Raw genomic sequence first — 18,846 nt, forward strand, 5'->3', positions numbered from 1 at the left:
GGCACATTCAGCTTAAATCAGACTTCAAAACAATTTTAAAAGAAAGAGAGAGGAATTTTTCATACTGAAGCGTATGTTCCAAGTAGGCTATATTGATAACTGGCAGGGAAATAAATTGTATGCCTTGTTGAGAAGCAACTGTGTATGTTTATGGAACGTGTTACATCCTCCTTATGAGCTAAATCTCCTGAGCTTATTGTCTTTCTGGTAGGTGTTTCATGATGTTGCATATAAAGCCAAAGATCGCAGTGACTTGGTTGCCGGGATTGATGAGTTTCTAGATCAGGTGACTGTTCTCCCTCCTGGAGAGTGGGACCCAACAATTCGTATAGAGCCTCCCAAAAATGTTCCATCTCAGGTATGCGTACATTTCACATTATTCAGTGTCATATTTTGAAATTTAAAAAGACAAAACAGTACAAATTTCTATTAATCTAAGACAAGTATGTCCTCATTCCCTACTGTATCCGACCTCCACTTATGTGCAACTAAAGTAATTGCTACACCTTCCCTGTTTATCTCTTTCTTCACCCACCCACTCCTTTCCCTTCCTCTTCCTCTTCCTCTGTAGTCTCTTTTGTATCAATAGCAGGATTGTAAGCCCCTCAGGACAGAGACCTGTTCTTTCACTTTATTAAATCACCACATGCATAGATAGAGCAGTAGTACTGCTCACAGCAAGAAGAATGTTATGCTGCAACCCTGCATACACAGCTACCTGGAATATGCTTAGTTAGGATTGTGCTTTTAATAGTCTGTTTTCATCTGCAGTTCAACATGTGCTTCTTCGTTGTCTGACTTTCTCAAAGGAGAGTCTTATCCAGCACAAAAAATTGTATTACTCCCTGTCAGATCCTAATCTGTGCAAAGAGTTGATTGGTATTTTAGGTTAGTTAGTGACAGCTCTGTAACCTTTCCTGCTCATCTATGGCAGCAATTAAAGTTATTAAATAGCACATCAAACTGAATTATTTGTATTTGTGGTATCTTATTGACCATATGCTAATAAATACTTTGAACTTCTCCTTCTCCAGTACTCCCACACACTGCAGTGCGTCTTATGTGTTACATGCTTCTTTCCGTATTTCCTAAATGAGGAATATGGTTTATAATTTTTGCCTATCTTTTTCTCTGTATAACTAATTGTTAGCTGCTGTCAATATATATAAGTTCTTAACATTTTTCTTAATCAAAGACGCCACAGTTGTCTAGAATGTGGAGTGTTTAAGAAACACTGCTCAGAGATTTGGAAATGATCTATAAAGTCCAGAGACAAGGGTGCAAAGAACTGCCTATGCCTAATTCCACATGTCCAAGGGGTCTTTGAACTTGAACATATAGAGCTGCCTTATACCGTCAGCCCACTGGTGCCTCGAGCTCTGTATTGTCTACACATTACCATAAACTAATGGCTGCTATCACTCTGCATTTCCCTGTCCACATTTACTTGGAGTGTGCAATGTGAAGTCATTGCACTCAGTGATTCTTTGCCCCAACTGCTTCATTGGCTGCTGATTATGGGGGAGGGGGGTGGATCTGAGAAATACTGAGCATGATGAGGTCAGGCCATAGTTCTTCTTTAATTTAATATCACTAGGGAGACGTGAAAGTTGGAGATGTGGGTATGTGGGCAGCCATGCAATGAGATTATGCCACTGGATCCCCAGTAGACAAATCAATGGTCAGAGATGCTGTTTCTAGCTCTGCTTCTACTTAGACTTCATTGCAATATTGCAGTCGCCCAAGCTGCTGCTCACACCTGAGCAGAGATGGTGCCTTGGGCAATGAAACCCATCGGCACCAGTGGGGTATGCTTGCTGACTGGAACTGTATTTTTTTTCTTCTGCCCATATTTTTGGTGAAGCTGCCAGGTCTACTATAAATTATGCTTTCCCTGTGGCAGGACTAGTGCTAAAGCTTAGAGAGCTGTAATTAATTGATAAGCAGGCTCCTGCCTTTGCTGTTTTCAAGCTGCTTCTGTCAGGTTTTGGCAGGCATATCTGGATACTAAAAGTCCTCATAGATTAGACACTATAATGCATGATTTCTGTCACTGGTGGAGTGACCCACAAAGGATACCGGAAGCCTGATCAAACGCCTATATCACCTGGCTTTCCCAGCCCGTGATCTGAGGTGGAAGGAAAAAAAGATTATGTCTTTCTTCCATATAGGAAAAGCGCAAGATTCCAGGTGTTCCAAATGGAACTGCAGCTCATGGAGACCCAGAGCCACTTGGAGGACACTCAGGACCAGAATTACAGCGTACTGGAAGGTTAGTTATTGTTATAAATTATAAAATTTATAAATTAGGAACATAATATAAACATACAGTTCATGCCTCATTATCCACTGGGGTTCCATTCCAAAACCCTCAGTGGATAAAAAAAAAAATCAGTGGATACCAAATTAGTGGAAAGATAGCTTTAAAGACCCACTTACAGGTTTCTAACTCCTCTGTTACCCCAAAATGCAGTAGTATAGATGCTATACCACATTTAGCCACTAGATGGGGGTGAATAATGGAATCTAATGCAGTCTTTTCTCAATGTCCTCTGATGTACCACATCACATGGTCCACCTATTCAAAGTACCACCGGAATATAACTGGTGGTCACATCATCACCAATTACTTCTGGGTTGGGAGGCCAGATGTGGTACAACAGACACAGTAAGAGGCTCAGTGTGGATGGGAGGGCTTTTTCAAGCACAGAAAAGCATGCTTTGTAGCTCTACCTACTGAGCTGAGCCTCCTACCACTGTTTGCTGTGGTGCATTCCTGGTCTCGCTTCTGGGTGGCAGGGGTCCAGCAAGTACCACCAGACACCACCTCAAGTACCACTGGTTGAGAAACACTGATCTAATGGAATGAAATTATGGCTGAATGTACTATAGTGCCTATACTTACGCATATTGGGGCAACAATGGAAGAGCAAGAAACTCAGCCTTTAAAGCTATCTTTAATCCCAAGAACACAGTATGGGAATCACTGCCTTAGGCACTAATACTCTACTAACTGGGCAAAGAGGCACTTTTTCAAGTCTTGTTCCTCTTATATTTAGCAAGGGGGAGTAACTGTTCTTATTAATCCCAGCATAGTCTCTTTTCTAGTGGCTGTTTGCTGGTGTTTCTTTTGCATCATTTGAGATTCTGAGCTCTCTTGGGACAGGGAACTATTGTGTTATTTAATTTTCTCTATAAACCACTTGTTTGAACTTCTTGTTGAAAAGCACAATATGATATTCATGATAATAATGTCTGAAGCTTTTTGTGTAGAAGGGTGTAGAGGTATTTTAGAGGTATCTCTTCTATTTCACATTTCATTTAAAAATGAATGAAAATGACACACTTTAATTTTGAAGTTTAATTTGGTGATAATAGTGGGTATTTTATTTAAACTTGAACAGAGCTCAAGGCCTCTTCTCTCTCCCTCCCTCTCTCAAATTTTTGTAGGCTTTTCGGAGGCTTGATTTTAGATATCAAGAGGAAAGTGCCATTCTTTCTGAGCGACTTCACAGATGCATTCAGCTTGCAATGTCTGGCATCGTTTCTCTTTCTCTACTGTGCTTGTATGTCTCCTGTTATCACATTTGGCGGTCTGCTGGGAGAAGCAACTGAAGGTCGTATAGTATGTGTTGTACTTTAATCTGAATCTTACCTTTCTACATTTTTTTTCTTAGATTATATGGTTGTTGTTTGCTGAGTATTGCATGAATGTCTCATTGAAACATAGTGTTTGGAATGTTCCATTGCTATGAAGAAACAACAACCCTGTTATGCATCCCTTGAACTGATACTGAAACAGAATCTATAACTTCCCTGTGTTTTTTTTTCCTGTTGCAGAGTGCAATAGAATCTTTGTTTGGTGCATCTATGACTGGAATAGCCTACTCACTCTTTGGTGGGCAACCTCTTACCATACTAGGTAGCACAGGGCCAGTTTTGGTGTTTGAAAAGATTTTATTCAAATTTTGCAAGTAAGTAACTAGTTTTCTCTGTTAAATGTTTCATGATGTTCCTCCAGCTTCTTTGACAATGACTGAAATTTAAATACAGTGATGAATCTTGCAGTAGCTTTATATAAAATGTTTGGCCTGAGTTCCTTTTATCCTCCAAAGATAACTTGGTTAATGTCAGCTATTGCTCCAGAACAATGCCTTTGTGTTCAAAGTGGCATACAAGTGCCATATAGTGGCAATGCAAATGGAAGTCAATTAGAGACAAGGAACAACAGACTCAGCAATTTCCCCAAAACATAACAATCTCAAAGCTATTAGATGACCCAGAAGCCCATTTATTTGTTTGTTTGGTTGCTTGTTTAATGCCATCAAGGTATATGGTACTTTTCAGAAAGTGAAAACAGAGGTTCTTGCCTCAAATGGGTTTACAATCTAGATATTGACTCAAATGAGACAATGGGGAAGGAAAGGGGTATGAAAGCAGGGATAAATGGGGGACATGTGTAATTGTTTAAGTTACTTCATTTAAGTTAAGTTACATTAGGAATGGGAACTGAGATGTGCAAAAACTTTTTTCTTTGCCAAGTATATGATTAATTATATAGTTCTTTGAGGTCCAGATCCTAACCAACTTTCCAGCACTAGCATAGCTGTGCCAGTGGGATATGTGCTGCATCCTGCAGTTGGGTGGTACTCATGGAGGCCTCTTCAAGGTAAGGGAATGTCTGTTCCCTTTCCTTGGAGCTGCACTGTCCTTATGTCGGTGCTGGAAAGTGGGTTAGGATTGCACCCTGAGGAATGTCTCGTCTCTGAGCCCTGGATCCAGAGTTCCACATGCCTTCTAATGCACACATTGGTATATCCCAAGTACCATGAGGGCAACTACATTTGCATACACAATCTTTTCCACCCCCTTTTTCGAGGGCAGCTCTCTCAGCCCCTATCGGAACTTACTCAAAGCTATTGAGGGATCCTCAGGAATTGTGTGGAATACAGTGGGAGACCGCAAGGGGAGGGTACCCAGAAACCGAACAGAGGCACTTTTTTCAGCATGACTTAGAAAACAACCCATTAAGCTTTGTTAAGAGAGGTTCCCCATTTACTTCAGTGAGGGGATGGTTTGTGTCCATGTCCTCTGCATGCAGCCACATGACATTGAACAGAGAAAACCTTGTAGCCAGGGGATTACATTAGAGTTTCTGTATTCACAAGCCGTTCCAGGAGCAGGTTGCTTATATTTGCTTTCAAGGCAATTTACTAACAGTATGAGAAGCAACTGAACCCATTTCCTAAATAACAGAGGTTACCCCCATGCTTTTTTAACAGTAGCACTGAAGCACACTTTATTGTATGGTAAATTATCCTTAGTAGCTCGCTTCTTTGCTTCATTGTCCAGAAAGAGCATTTTGGGGATCGGTTTATTTTCTTGGGATACCAGTGAACTTAATGTGTTTGTGTCTGTGTACTTGACTGCTAACAATACTATTTTCATGTTTTTATAGGGAATATGAATTGTCTTACCTTTCTTTGAGAGCTAGCATTGGTTTATGGACTGCAACTCTGTGTCTCATTCTTGTTGCGACTGATGCAAGTTCCCTCGTGTGTTATATTACTCGGTTTACAGAAGAAGCGTTTGCGTCCCTTATCTGCATCATTTTCATTTATGAGGCCTTAGAGAAGCTCTTTCATCTCAGCGAGACATATCCAATCAACATGCATAATAGCTTGGAACTACTGACACAATATTCGTAAGTGTGATTCCCTCAGTAACCGTGGGGATTTTCTTTGTCATGGGCAGTGTTTTCACTGTGAGGAATAGGAGGTGGCACATGGGAGTATGTTGTTTACACACTTAGATGGTGATCTTTAATAGCTTGTACAAATTCAAGGAGGAGCAACCTGATGTCCTGCCAAACAGATTTTCATGGCATTCCTGTAGTTTTAATGAGAGCTACTTGTACACAGTGGGTTTGAAGAAATAATCAGAGCAGTTCTGGTATTTGCTTCAAAATTTTAATCCTGTTTTCAAACACAGTAATTTAAAAGTGAAACCTACACTGCACTTAGCTGGTCTGCACAGGTAATAGAGAAAAGGATAAGCCAGTGGTCTTTTTCATGCCTTTTTCATGCCACGATCCCAATATATTTATTTAAAAAATTTCTACCCTGCCTTTCCTCTACCAGAGCAGATGCCCAAGTCAGTTAAATAAATAAGACTGGGGACCTACTGTTGGTTTCACATTCCTCCCTGGACCCTGTCTGCCTACCCTTGCCCCTATCAATACCCACTCTTCATCCCCATTCAGCACCTCCCAGCACCGTTCATGGTAACCAAATATTCTTATTAGAGAGAGAAAAAGTTATCATAAAGCCTGACACTAGTGAAAGCTATTTTAGTACAATTGTAAAGAACCTGAACAGGACTGGTAATCTCCTGGTACCTGAAAGGATATACCAGATGTAACCCTCTTCATCTGGTGGTGCTCTGGTTCAGTGGTCTACAATCTTTTTCATTCCATTAAGTTGCCATGACCCCACAACTGAGGCTTCCTGACCCTATTGGGCTCCCAATCCCAAAGCTGAAGAACACTGGGATAAGCTATAATAGTCACATGGCTCACTTCCCCTGGGACATAAGAATTGCTTTCCCTCAAAAGTAACAGATTAAGAGCACAATCCTAACCGGCAGTTATGCCAGTATAGGTGGCCCTGGAGGGTCGCAAATGTGCCATAAAGCACGTTTGTGCCTTCTTAAGCGGGAGCTGCATCAGCGCATTCAGATGCGCCAACATGCGGACGGAGGCAGAAGCCTCTGCCATGGCTCCCACGCCACCGCTTGTGTTGGCGCGAGTGCACCGACAAGCAGCAAAGGTAGGCACGGGGGGGCGTGGGGAGGGGGCAGGAGGGGGCATTACAGGGCCAGGGGAGGGTGGGCCCGGGGGCAGGCATGCGGGGAGCCGGGGGCAGGGCTGGGACCCGGCGGTTATGCCAGATCTCAACCCCCGTCCCTGGGGCGAGCGGAACGGCTTCAAGCCGCTCTGCTCTCCTTGGACTCGCGCCACCTCTGGAGATGGCACAGGTCCAAGGAGACCAATAGGGGCACGCAGCCCTTACCCACGGGTAAGGGGAAGAGCTTCCCCTTGCCCGTGGCTGAGCCGCTGCTCGCTGCAATCCCGCGTTGGATGCAGTGCAAGCCTCCTGGCTTGCCTTCTCCAGCGCGGGTTAAGATTACGCCCTAAATTCCATTAATAATTTATTTGACTCTTCTATAAAGACACTTTTAAGAAAAAGAAGTAAAGACACTTCCACTTGTAATTTTCTCTGAGTGTCCTATTGGAAGCCACAATTGTATCATTTGAATTCAAAGTATCTCATAGTTTTTAAGTATAATGATTTCATGCAGTTAGAAGGTGGTTGCATATGCTGTTGGGAGATAATTTGGGTTGAATTTCTCAGGCTGCTTTAGGGCCCAATCCTAATCTCACCCAACGCAGGCATTGAGATCTAGTGCTGGATGCCGTAAATGTGCCATAAAGCATGTTTATGGCACCCAATGAGTAGGGAGCACTGGTGCTGGGCCTGCTTCAGTCACCTGAGCACTGGTGCTGGGCCCAGTGCTGACTGGAGAACACATTGCCACTAGGGGTAAGTGAAACTGCTGGGCAGCAGTGCAGCCTCTGGGAGGGGGGAGGGAGGGTGGAAGGAAGGTCCGACACCGAGTCTCTCAAGTCTTTTTTTTAATATTTATTTTTTACAGATTCAGGACAGGGAAATGGAATGGACTTAGTGATAGGACTACACAGGTTACACCTCAGGATAATGGCCTTGGTTACGACATGCATTTTTTAAAAAAATATTTTTTTTTTAAAAAAAAAACGTCTAGAGAAAAAAGGAATTATCCATGCAGATGTTACTTCATTTGTCATTATAATATTTACTAATCAATCTAAACAATCAATATTATTTATCTAAAACTATCCAGTCATAAAAAGGCTTTCAATATGTTCTTATTTTACCTAAATCTCTCTTTCATTCTTTCTGTTAAGACATCCATTTCTGCGATTTCATAAATCTTATCTATTAATTTTTCTCTATTTGGAACGTCTATAGATTTCCACATTTGCACATATAATATTCTTGCTGCTGTACTAATATGTAGAATAAGGTGTTTCTTGTATTGATCTTTAATTTCTGATATCAAATTTAGGAGGAATATTTCCGGTTTGAATGGTATTATACAGTTCAATATCTCTTGTAACATTTTATTTTCCAGTATTTCTTTGCTTTCTCACATGTCCACCGCATATGGTAAAAAGTCCCTTCCATCTCTTTACACTTGGAGTCTCTCAAGTCTTTATTGGCAAAAAAGCCAGCACAGACTTGAGAAGCCCATTGCAGGGCTTGGGGCTTTCCCCAGCAAAAGGGGATGCCAAGAAGGGGCTGCTTCCTGGCGGCCGCTAGATACAGTGAAAAGCCACTTTGGCACCGCTGCTGCAGCGGGCACCAGAAAGCACAGGATTTGGCTGCCTTTCTTTTGTTCCTTTGGAATCAGTACAATGGGATGCTATAACACTACTCTGCAGTAAGAGGATTATTTGATATTTAAAATATTAGAATATGGTGAATGAGATATTCTATACCAGGGGTGTCCAAAGTTTTCGGCAGGAGGGCCACATCATCTCTCTGACACTGTGTCGGGGGCCAGGGAAAGAAAGAATTAATTTACATTTAAAATTTGAATAAATTTACATAAGTTTACATAAATTAATATACTAGAGGTGGAATTTATATGAATGAATGAAGGTCTTGCAATAGCTCAAGGCCTATAAAAAGCCTTGCACAGAGCAAGGCTGGCCTTTGCTGCTGCTACTGCATCACAGACGTGAAACAACAAGCAGTGGAGGGAGCCCTCACCCCACAGCTAATGCGAGAGGTCAAACAGTCGCCCTCACGCTGAGAGCAGTTGCGTTGGGTCAGTGCAGGCTCCAGCAACTTTCCGGAGGGCCAGAGGCTCATTGGAGGCTGGGGTCTCCCTGAGGGCCGCATTGGAAGTCCTCGAGGGCCGCAAGTGGCCCCAGGGCTGGGGTTTGGGCACCCCTGTTCTATACCATTACTGCAGCCTTCATACACTTTTGGTTGAACTTGCCAAACTCTTGACCCATATTGTTTTCTGTTTCCAAATCCCCTTTTTGCTTCTATGTTGAGAAGTTTATGAGAGCAGGGATCAAGGGGTAACTGTAGTGATCACATGAAAAATATTCACTATATTATCAATTGATTTGCAACCTCACAGGGCAAACTGATAGGCAATATAGACTCTCAGATGGGTTATGCTTTACAGTTAAATTCAGGAAGTCACAGCTGGCTGAAGTGAGCTGAGCAATCAAAAAAATAAGCTCTTGCAGAGTCATTTGTGTTATGCAAAAACCAAAACATTCTCCTGGGCAAAGACAAGATTCAGTTCCAGCCTGAGGCATATGATTGCCAGCATCTCCTCAGAAATGGGGAGGCAGGTCAGAGAAGCATTCATGGTTTAGAAAGCCCCTCCAGATATGTTTTGTAATGGCTGTATTCAACTCACATGAACTTCTGACTTAGTTAGAGTTGAGTCTTTAAACAGCAGCAGAAGGATAAAGCCGCTACCACTTGCTCCCTGAGTGGGTAACATTGAGTCAGCCAAACAAACTGCTTACTTTGCAACCAGGGCCTCTGAGAGAAATTTTATCAGAGGCTAAGAAGTTTATTTTGGGCCCCTTTGCAAAGGGGGTGGAGAGGGGCAAAACAGGGTGAGAGGAGGGTGAGAGGAGAGTGAGAGGAGGGTGGCGCTCAGTGAGGAGAGGAGGGTGGAGCTCAGAACTCAATGTCTGTGTGGCATCTGCAGCTAGATACAGTAAAAACAAAATTCTTCCCCCAGTTTGCAGATTATTGTGCGAGACACATACACATGTGTCTTGTCCAATGTCCAAAGTTATGCTCTTGACTGCCTCTGCAAATCCTCCTTCTCTCAAACTGTGGCCTGCCAAAGTGGCAATTTGCACCTCCCATTGTTTATCAGTGATTTGACTTGTTCTGTGCTGTTTCCTGTTATGAGACCATCTTCTGTTCAGAGCCTTAACGGACAGGGGTTAAAATGTTCATTTTCAAGCATTTCCGTCTGAGAATCAGGCTCCAAAGATCTACATTAGGCTTACGCATGCCCAGTGGAATTTTTTGACTCTGTTTTGTGAAGAGCTGACCTCTATGTATATCACAAACTATTTTTGAAATTACACATAGTTTGACAAGTGATTTTCCATGTGCAATGGAGGGCAAGAAAATGAAGTCTAAAATCTGCTTGGATGCATGTAATTGTGCAGTTCTTTGGCGTCTGGCCAGGATGTCTTGGACTACATATGTTTTTTTTGTTTGTTATTGAAGTAATATGCTAACATTTTTAATACCCTATCTCTAAGTATAAATGAGTCAATGAACACCCCTCCCCAATCTTTACATTTACATATAGATAACACAGGCCAACACACATTTTGCTTTCTTAAACGTTACACCAATTCCTGGCTATATTTGGGGTGCCGATTCCAAAAATGGCATCCGTTTTGCCCTATCACGTCTAGTTTTGGAGACACAGCACAGCCTCTTTAGTGAATGCTTCAAGCAGCTTCTTCATGAGGAAGCCTACACCATGGCTTCCTCATGAGGAAGCTGCTTGAACCATTCACTAATAGGGCTATACTATATCTCTAAAACTAGATGTGATAGGACAAAATGGATGCCATTTTTGGAATCGGCACCCCAAATTCATATCAAACCACCATAAAGTTTGGGAAAAACTTTTCTGACCTTCAATTTTTTAGGCCCTAATAATCATTTTAGATCATAATCGATGAACTAACTTTATTTTTAATGATTACCCAGTTTGGAATAATCATCTTTACATTAGGAACGAGTCTCATCAATAAGAGATGTGCCCGCTTACATTTTTTCCATTCCCCTCACTTCCTGGCTAATTTCTCTAATTGCATGGGGGACCCACTACATGGAAGTGTTAAACCTACTCTAAAAGTAGGTTCATATGAACCACCACACACTGTGAGTATGAGGAATAACTGGGAAGCAAGGGGAGGGAGAGGGTGTACCAGCAGCATGGGTGCACACTTCTGTTATTGTATTGTATGGGGCTGGTTCCAAGTTTAAAAGATCAAGGCCATTCCAAGAACAGACACAGATGTAAAAAGCAGACACTGAAGCAAGGCTGGCAGACTTTTTAGTGTACCTCTGCAGTGTATACACCTTTTGCTTTGAAATTGTATGCTGTTGCTCTGCTTATACAGCTTTTAGAAAATTTGACAGTGGAGGCTCTTTAAAAATTGAGGTAATCCTAAACTAGTTATAGCAGTATTATTTTGTATACAACACTGAAAGTGCATGAGCATAACTGACAAGCTGAACAAGTTGTCATTAGCGTTCCTGATATTTCTTTAGGTCAGAGTTTTGCCACACATTTTGCAAAATGGAACGTTAAATTCTGCCTATATAAATACCACGTTTCTGTATACAGCAGTACCTTATACTTTCATCTGGTTAGGGACCAGAGCATGAATTAAAATCCAAAAAATGGATGAATGTCAAAGTATAGCCTTATGTAGCATGCAAATTTATTTGGGCTGGCAAAAAATGTAAAAACTAACTGTAACACATGCAAATGCATACAAAACCCAAATAAACAGAAATAAAAGAAAAATAAGCATACAAACATTGATGAACATTGTGAATGAAAGCAGATGAAGGAGGAAACCATGTAGAGGAAATATGAAATGTGGTTATATTTTAAAACGGTTGAAAAAACATAATGATGAAACTTAAGTGGATGAAAGTCAAGGTTTTGCAATCAAATGCTCTATTTCAAAATGTTGTTACATGTAATCCAGTGTCTGTGTTATCACTGTTCTCATCTATCCACACACACACACACACACACTTTTATATTTATATATGAGATATATAAAGTTGGATCTAAAGAGCTGTGAGATGAAGGAAGGTAGTGCTGCTATGCAAATATGCAAGAACCTTTGTGGGACTGCATACCATAGAGCAAGAAAAAGCATAACTGTAGCAGTTCTCATTTTGTGCATAGGGTAGCTCTCACAGAAGCAGAATAACATATTTTGGGTTATTTTAATGTTTCTTGGCACTAGGTATAAAACAGCCCTTCAGACAGTACCTTCCACGTGTGGAAGGGAACCTTTGGAGCCAATTCATAGTGAATTTTTGAGATGAACCATAAGGCGGACCATTGATCTTGTATGCAGAAGTCTTCTGGACAGAATTTAAGGAAGTTTTAATGGAAGTGACATTTTGTCATTCAAATAATAGAAGTTTGGTCCATGGCACTAATTAGTTTTTCAAATATTGCAAGACATTTTGCCAAAACTCAAAATGACTGCAGATGCATAATTTTTCTCCAAAGGCCGCTGTACAGATATTTTCCAATATTCTTCTGTGCTGTAATTGTAAATGTTATTTTTTAAAAGTACAATGAATGCAATGTTAGTTTCCTAGGCCACTGTGTTACACAAACATTTATTCTGTTTGACAAGTAAGGAAAACCTGTTTTTTGACTTACTGTCTCTTGACAGTGACCTTTTCCCTTCCTGACTTGTCAGTTAACAGGTTGCTATGGCAACCCTGCTCCTCCTCCCTGTTCTTTTTCTTCTTTGTTCATTGTATTTTTTTATACTAATTCTGAAATTAGTTTCAAAATGCAGTATATTCCAGTGAGGCTTTGCGTTGTAGATATTGAACTGTCCAATATTTTTTTCCTGGCCGAAGCTCAGTGTCCATCTTCTGTTGTGTTATGTGTATTCATACTGTCTGGAGGGCAAATGTAAACATCAGTGAAGCTGTATGAAGTGTGACCATTTGCTATTTAAAATCTGGGTTCTGCAATGATTTTTACTGCTGCCAATTTCATAGGAACATAACCAAACAGTCTCTGTTTTTGTTACTTAAAATTCAGAGAAGTCAGCCACCTGCCCTCTTTGTTTTTCCTTTGTCTTGCCTAATTTTCTACTCCCAAAATGGTGAATTTGTGTTCTTTAACAAAACAGGAAAAAAAAAAATCTTTACCAGAAGTCATGCAATTATTAACAGATTATAGTGAATAATTTCAAGCACTTTTGGCATTGTAATATGCATATTGCAATCTGTCCATGACATGTATTTAAGAATTAGGAATTTAGCACCCCGCTCTTGGAGGTATTTCAGGTGCCAAGTTCATGTCATTCTGACATGTCATTCAGGCTAAACATGGCAATCGATTCAGACAGGCAAGTGATGCTGTTGCTCACCCACCATGTTTTCCCCCCAGTTGAGCTTTTGTGAAGGTCTGCCTACAGGCCCATCAAAATGAATGGATGGTATGCAGAAGCAGGGTTGGGTAGACAGTGCCCACTGACTTTTTCTCATACAGCATTTCAAACCTGTGAATTCCAAATGTCGCTCTGGCCTTAGTTTTGTATTAATTGTATGTGCTAAGGCCAAACATTTCTCTGCATTTTCCATTTCAAATCATAATTGGGTACCATCTGTACTTCATTGAAAATTGCCAAGGTCATGCCAGCACAGGGCTGTCTGAAGATGGTTAGGATCATTTATGTAGCAAAATGTGTTTGGGAATTGATCCATAAATTGTCCAGCCATCTATGTTATCTTTCCATGTATTTGCTACATATCACTAGATGCATATTACAATCATTTTCCTCTCCTAATTGGGCAAAGAAGCAGCTTTTGAATGGTTGACTTTCTTATGCAGTACTAGAAGGGGGAGGGAGTAATAGTTCCTATATTTTTTTTTAGATATTGAGCCTTTTGGGGGCAGAGAACTTTTTTTTAAAGTGATGTAAAGCACTTTGTGAACTTGTTTGTTACAAAGTGATATATAAACATTCTTAATAATAATCTCTATAAGTCTGGAGAGTCTTGATAGACAGGAAACTTTTAAATGAAGTCAACAGAATTGCAGACAACATATATCAGAAAAGAAATTTGTGTCTGTCATGAAGCTATTCCTTTTCTTTCAAGAGTCTTTATTATGGTAGCTCCACTCCTGTTATCTTCATGAGAATGCTGAATTGTGTGAGCTAATGTGCTAAGGGTATTTGAGAACAGGAGATCCATCCTCACTGTCAGAAGTTGGCTTTATATCATGTGAGAACCTTACCAATTTCCAATTCTATGAATAGTCCTTCCCAGGGGAGCCTTTGCTCAGCTTTGGCTGATTCGCCAGCTGCGAACATATCTGGGTCGTTCAGACCTGGCAACGGTGACCCATGCCCTAGTGACATCTAGATTAGATTACTGCAACGCGCTCTACGTGGGGCTGCCTCTGACGACAGTCTGGAAACTGCAACTAGTGCAGAATATGGCGGCCTGTGGTTGCTGGAGCTTGTCGGTTTGACTCAGTCAGGCCGCTGCTTCGGCGGCTACACTGGCTGCCAGTTTGTTTCTGGGCTGAATTCAAAGTGCTAGTTTTGACTTTTAAAGCCCTATATGGCTCAGGTCTAGGGTATTTGAGGGATTACCTCCTTCCATATAATCCAACCCGTCCTCTCAGGTCATCAGAGGGGGCCTTTCTGACTGTGCTGCCACTAGTGGAGGTGAGGGGGGATGGCGGCAAGAAAGAGGGCCTTCTCGGTGGTGGCTCCCCATTTATGGAACTCTCTCCCCCTGGAATTGAGAACAGCTCCCTCTTTAGAGTCCTTTTGGCGGGAGCTTAAGACTTTTTTATTTAGGGAGGCCTTTTTATGCTGATACTAGGGGGATACTAGTACTATGCTGGTACTTTTTGAATGGATTTTAATTTGGAATCCAGGCTTTTATTGTGTTTTATTTTTTTAAATGTTTTTATATGTATATTATGTTTTTCATTGTGAGCCACCTTGAATATTCTCATGGGATTGAAAGGCGGGGTATAAATCTCTTAAATAAAATAAATAAATTAGCACCTCAGGGGAAGATATTTAGGAGAAGAATTTATTTACTTCTGACCCTCAGTAGCTGCTTCATCTTATTTCAAGCTACATAGATCATATTTTTCATTCTTCCCTTCTTCCAAGGAACTCAGATTGGTGTACATGATCCCACCTGTCATTTCACCCTCACAGTAACTCTGTGAGATAGGAGATAATGATTGGCCCATAGTAAACCAGTATGCTTCAAAAGTGTGGGTTGGAATACATCGCTCTTTTAACCATTGTATAGACACACACACACACACACACAAAGAATACACATCATTGGGTATTGTGCTGCCCCTCATGCTGATGATGGGTCTGTTTCCAGCAGCATAGTGCTGTGAATCTGCTTGAAGCACACAAACAACATCAAGCATTGGGCCATTACTGTAATTGAAAGCAAGCTGTTCAGACTCTGAATTTACATTGTGGCAGGATGAATCAGACATTCACAATGAATGAAAAATGAAATCTGCCTTTTGGATTACATATGTTTATAAATGTTTCTCATCCAATAAGAATCTTCCAATAAGTACACATTGCCACATAGAGAATTCTATTGTCCTTTTGTCATAATGCAAATTATAAACTGTGCATTTTATTGACTTAATTTTTCTTTGAACATGTTGGCAGTGATCCAGTCTTTCTCACTCTTGTAAGCAATAGGAACTGCCAACCCGGATGTCTTTTTAGTACTTTTTTGGCCCAATCCTATTCCCCTCCCCTGCCGATGTAACTAGCATTGTGTCAATGTAGGCTGCTTTACCACAGTCACAAAGCAGCCAATGTGCCCAGCAGGCCCACTGTTGGGGCTGCTGGAGTGGCCTCTTGTGTGCCAGTGGATCCACAAAGACCCGCTGGTGCCAGTAAGCCTGTGCATGGGGTTGGAGAGAAGACAGGGAGGGGGTTGAACAGGGTGGGGGTGGGCAGAAGGGGTAATGATGGGGTAGGGAGGAGGGGCAGATTACGTTCTGGAGGGGGGCAGGATTAGTGGCGGTGCATGCCCAATCCAGACCTCTTTCCCGCCCCTGAACTGCTTTCCCTGCTCAACATGGACTTGCCCCGGCAGTAGAGTTAGCGCAGCTCCTAGTTGACCCTTAGTGGTGAGGATTTAGGTTGGATTGGGCTGTTATCTGGTTGCCCTTTTTGTTGAAAAAGTTTCACTCTTTGTGCTTTTCTTTTGTTTCATGATATAGTAGCTTTCTGAGAGGCATTCAGCTTGTTTCTGGCCAACATGCCAAATAATAGGCCCCTTTCTTAGGACTCAGAAATAATAAATCTCCAACAGTTGCTTCTGAAGCATTAATTTTTATTTTTAAATTGCCTGTTTGGAACTTCATACACCCACATAGCCTCTTCTAGAGTTCCTAATTTAGCTTTGCAGTTTAAAATGAGCTTTAAAAAGCTCATGCCTCAGAGCTTTAAAAGCAGCTCTGAAGCACGAAAAGAAAATAGCTTTGTCACGCAGGATTTAAGGGCCTAAAGTGGTGAGATTTTCATGCGGCAGTATACTGTCTTATACTGCAGACGGAACTGGCTGCCTCAGGAGGTGGATTCTGGGTGTCATAGGTTGGTGGTGATTGTCAGTTTTTGTTGTAATTTGTGGGAGGGCACCATTTTGATTTTCTGCCTTATGAGCAAAAATGTATTTGACTGGCCCTGGTTGTACAGTTTTACATTTTATATTTTGTAGTCTAGATGCTTACCCTCTGGTATTTTTCTTCTGATCCCCATGTGCAACGTGGTCATATATGCCCTTGATGATGACAGCCCTGATTTGGGGAGGGAGTATTGCTCATTGGTACAGCACGTGCTCATTATACAGAAGGCCCCAGGATTTGTTTCTTGACATTTCAAGTTAAGAGGCTCTGAAGTGAACTTCTAGAGAGACCCCTTTATGGCAAAAATGTACACTGGATCTTGTCCCTGATTTTCCATCCCGTCCCGCCCCATTCTTCTTCTCAGACTCATGCCAGCAAAGTAGCTGGTGTGGATCGGAGGGGACCCATAAATTATCTGGCACCCTAAAAGGAGTTAAGGGATTTTTACTTATCTCTTGCTGGCCATCTGGTCATCCTCCCACCAAAGCATGCAGTGCATAATCTAGCTGCATCGCGTAGAATGGTGGGGGATAGGATTGATCTCTGAATGCTGAAACCTTACAGTGCGATTGGGGTGTGGCTTCTCTTATGAAAACTCCATAAAGTCCTGTGGCCTTGGTCCCAGGAAGATATGAACTAATGCACAATGGTTAGAGACTTGCAGTCCTGCAGTGTAGTGTGCTGTATAGAGGCTGCAAAAAGTAATGGCCTATTCAGCACAACTGGGCCTCTGCCACCAGTGGTGCGTGGCCTTGGCTGCATACCAGCAGCCTACTTAAGGGACCCTGGTGCCAATAAGTTGCTGCAAGGGACTGGCAAGGGTCGAAGGGTGGGTGGAATGGGTCTAGGAGGAAGCTGATCAAGCTTGGGAAGGAGGCAATAGTGGTGGCAGCAGTGCAGCTAATATCCTATCCGCCTTCCTGGTCTCAAGCCACTTTCCTGGGTCCACTTGGACTTGCACCTGCAAAAGTGCTGGCACATTTCTGAGTAAATTCTGTTGGGCAGCATGGTGTGCTGTGTGGCAATTGCAAAAGGTAATGGCCCATTTATTATTACTATTATCAGCAGCAGCAGCATTTATATACCACTTTTCAACAAAAAGTTCACAAAGCGGTATACAGAGAATCAAATAACTAATGGCTCCCTGTCCAAAAGGGCTCACAACCAGATACAAAAGAACAGACAGTCGCTAGAAAAGGCACTGCTGGGTTGAGGAGGGCCAGTTACTCTCCCCCTGCTAAATAAAAGAGGAGTCAGCGCCCCCGGGCCTCTGCCACCAGCGGTGTATGGCCAAAGCCTCCGGGACTGCCTTTCCCATGGTGCAGCTGCAGCGGCAGAAGTGGTTTAGTTAGGATTGGGTTGTCTCAGAAGAATGTGAAAAGAAACTGGAACCCTCAAGAGAGACAGGGAAGAAAAGCTCTCTTGTCAGACCCTGTATTGTTTTGATTTTTATTTTGGGCATGTTTTATCTGAAAAGTTTGAAACAATAAAGGAACGACTGGAGAAGCCAGTGGCGGATCTCCTGCGCCCTGGGGCAAAGGTCCTCAGTGGCATCCCCGTGGACTGTTGCCACCCCCGCTCCACTCAGCTGAGGCTCACCGAGCCTCGCACAACCATAGGCTGTGTCAGGGAAGTTTCCCGAGGCTTCTCCAATTCTATAAACTTTACTTTATGAGGAAGCACAGTTTCTGACCCCGTCTGGATCCTCAGAGAGGCTTCTGCACAGTCCTTTAGGCTTGCATCTGGGGCATTTGCCCCATCAAACATAATGGGAGGTCCACCACTGGGAGAAGCAGAGAGAGGGAGAAAGAATTAATGTTCAGGAAAATCCTGAAAACAGAGAGGGAAAGATACAAATTGCAAAAGAAAGCCGGAAAAAGACACAGAGGAAGAAAATAATAGGTGGGGAAAAGAGGGGAAAAGGTTGAACAGAGAGAAAATAATTGGAGAACTACATGAAACAATACAGAAAGGTAGGGCATTACTCTGGCTTATCCAGATAATAAAAGCAAACCGAGAGATCATTTTAGGGCCTGATTACTTACTGCAACATTTTGTTGCAGGCATAAGAACATAAGAACATAAGAACAGCCCCACTGGATCAGGCCATAGGCCCATCTAGTCCAGCTTCCTGTATCTCACAGCGGCCCACCAAATGCCCCAGGGAGCACACCAGATAACAAGAGACCTCATCCTGGTGCTCTCCCCTACATCTGGCATTCTGACTTAACCCATTCCTAAAATCAGGAGGTTGCGCATACACATCATGGCTTGTACCCC

General features: G+C 42.2%; 1 protein-coding gene across 3 annotated transcripts in view; it reads left to right on the forward strand.

Annotated features, from left to right (window-relative positions):
- Positions 1–18,846, forward strand: part of SLC4A10 (solute carrier family 4 member 10) — a 139,836-nt gene that overhangs the window by 81,343 nt on the left and 39,647 nt on the right. For all 3 annotated transcript variants that reach the window (XM_066634347.1, XM_066634363.1, XM_066634356.1), the window contains 5 exons: positions 212–358; positions 2,172–2,272; positions 3,451–3,625; positions 3,841–3,974; positions 5,459–5,704. In XM_066634347.1, the coding sequence (XP_066490444.1) occupies positions 212–358; positions 2,172–2,272; positions 3,451–3,625; positions 3,841–3,974; positions 5,459–5,704 (803 nt within the window). The remainder of the gene's footprint in view (positions 1–211; positions 359–2,171; positions 2,273–3,450; positions 3,626–3,840; positions 3,975–5,458; positions 5,705–18,846) is intronic.

This window comes from Tiliqua scincoides, chromosome 1 (genome assembly GCF_035046505.1).
Source record: "Tiliqua scincoides isolate rTilSci1 chromosome 1, rTilSci1.hap2, whole genome shotgun sequence".
Classification (NCBI taxonomy): domain Eukaryota; kingdom Metazoa; phylum Chordata; class Lepidosauria; order Squamata; family Scincidae; genus Tiliqua; species Tiliqua scincoides.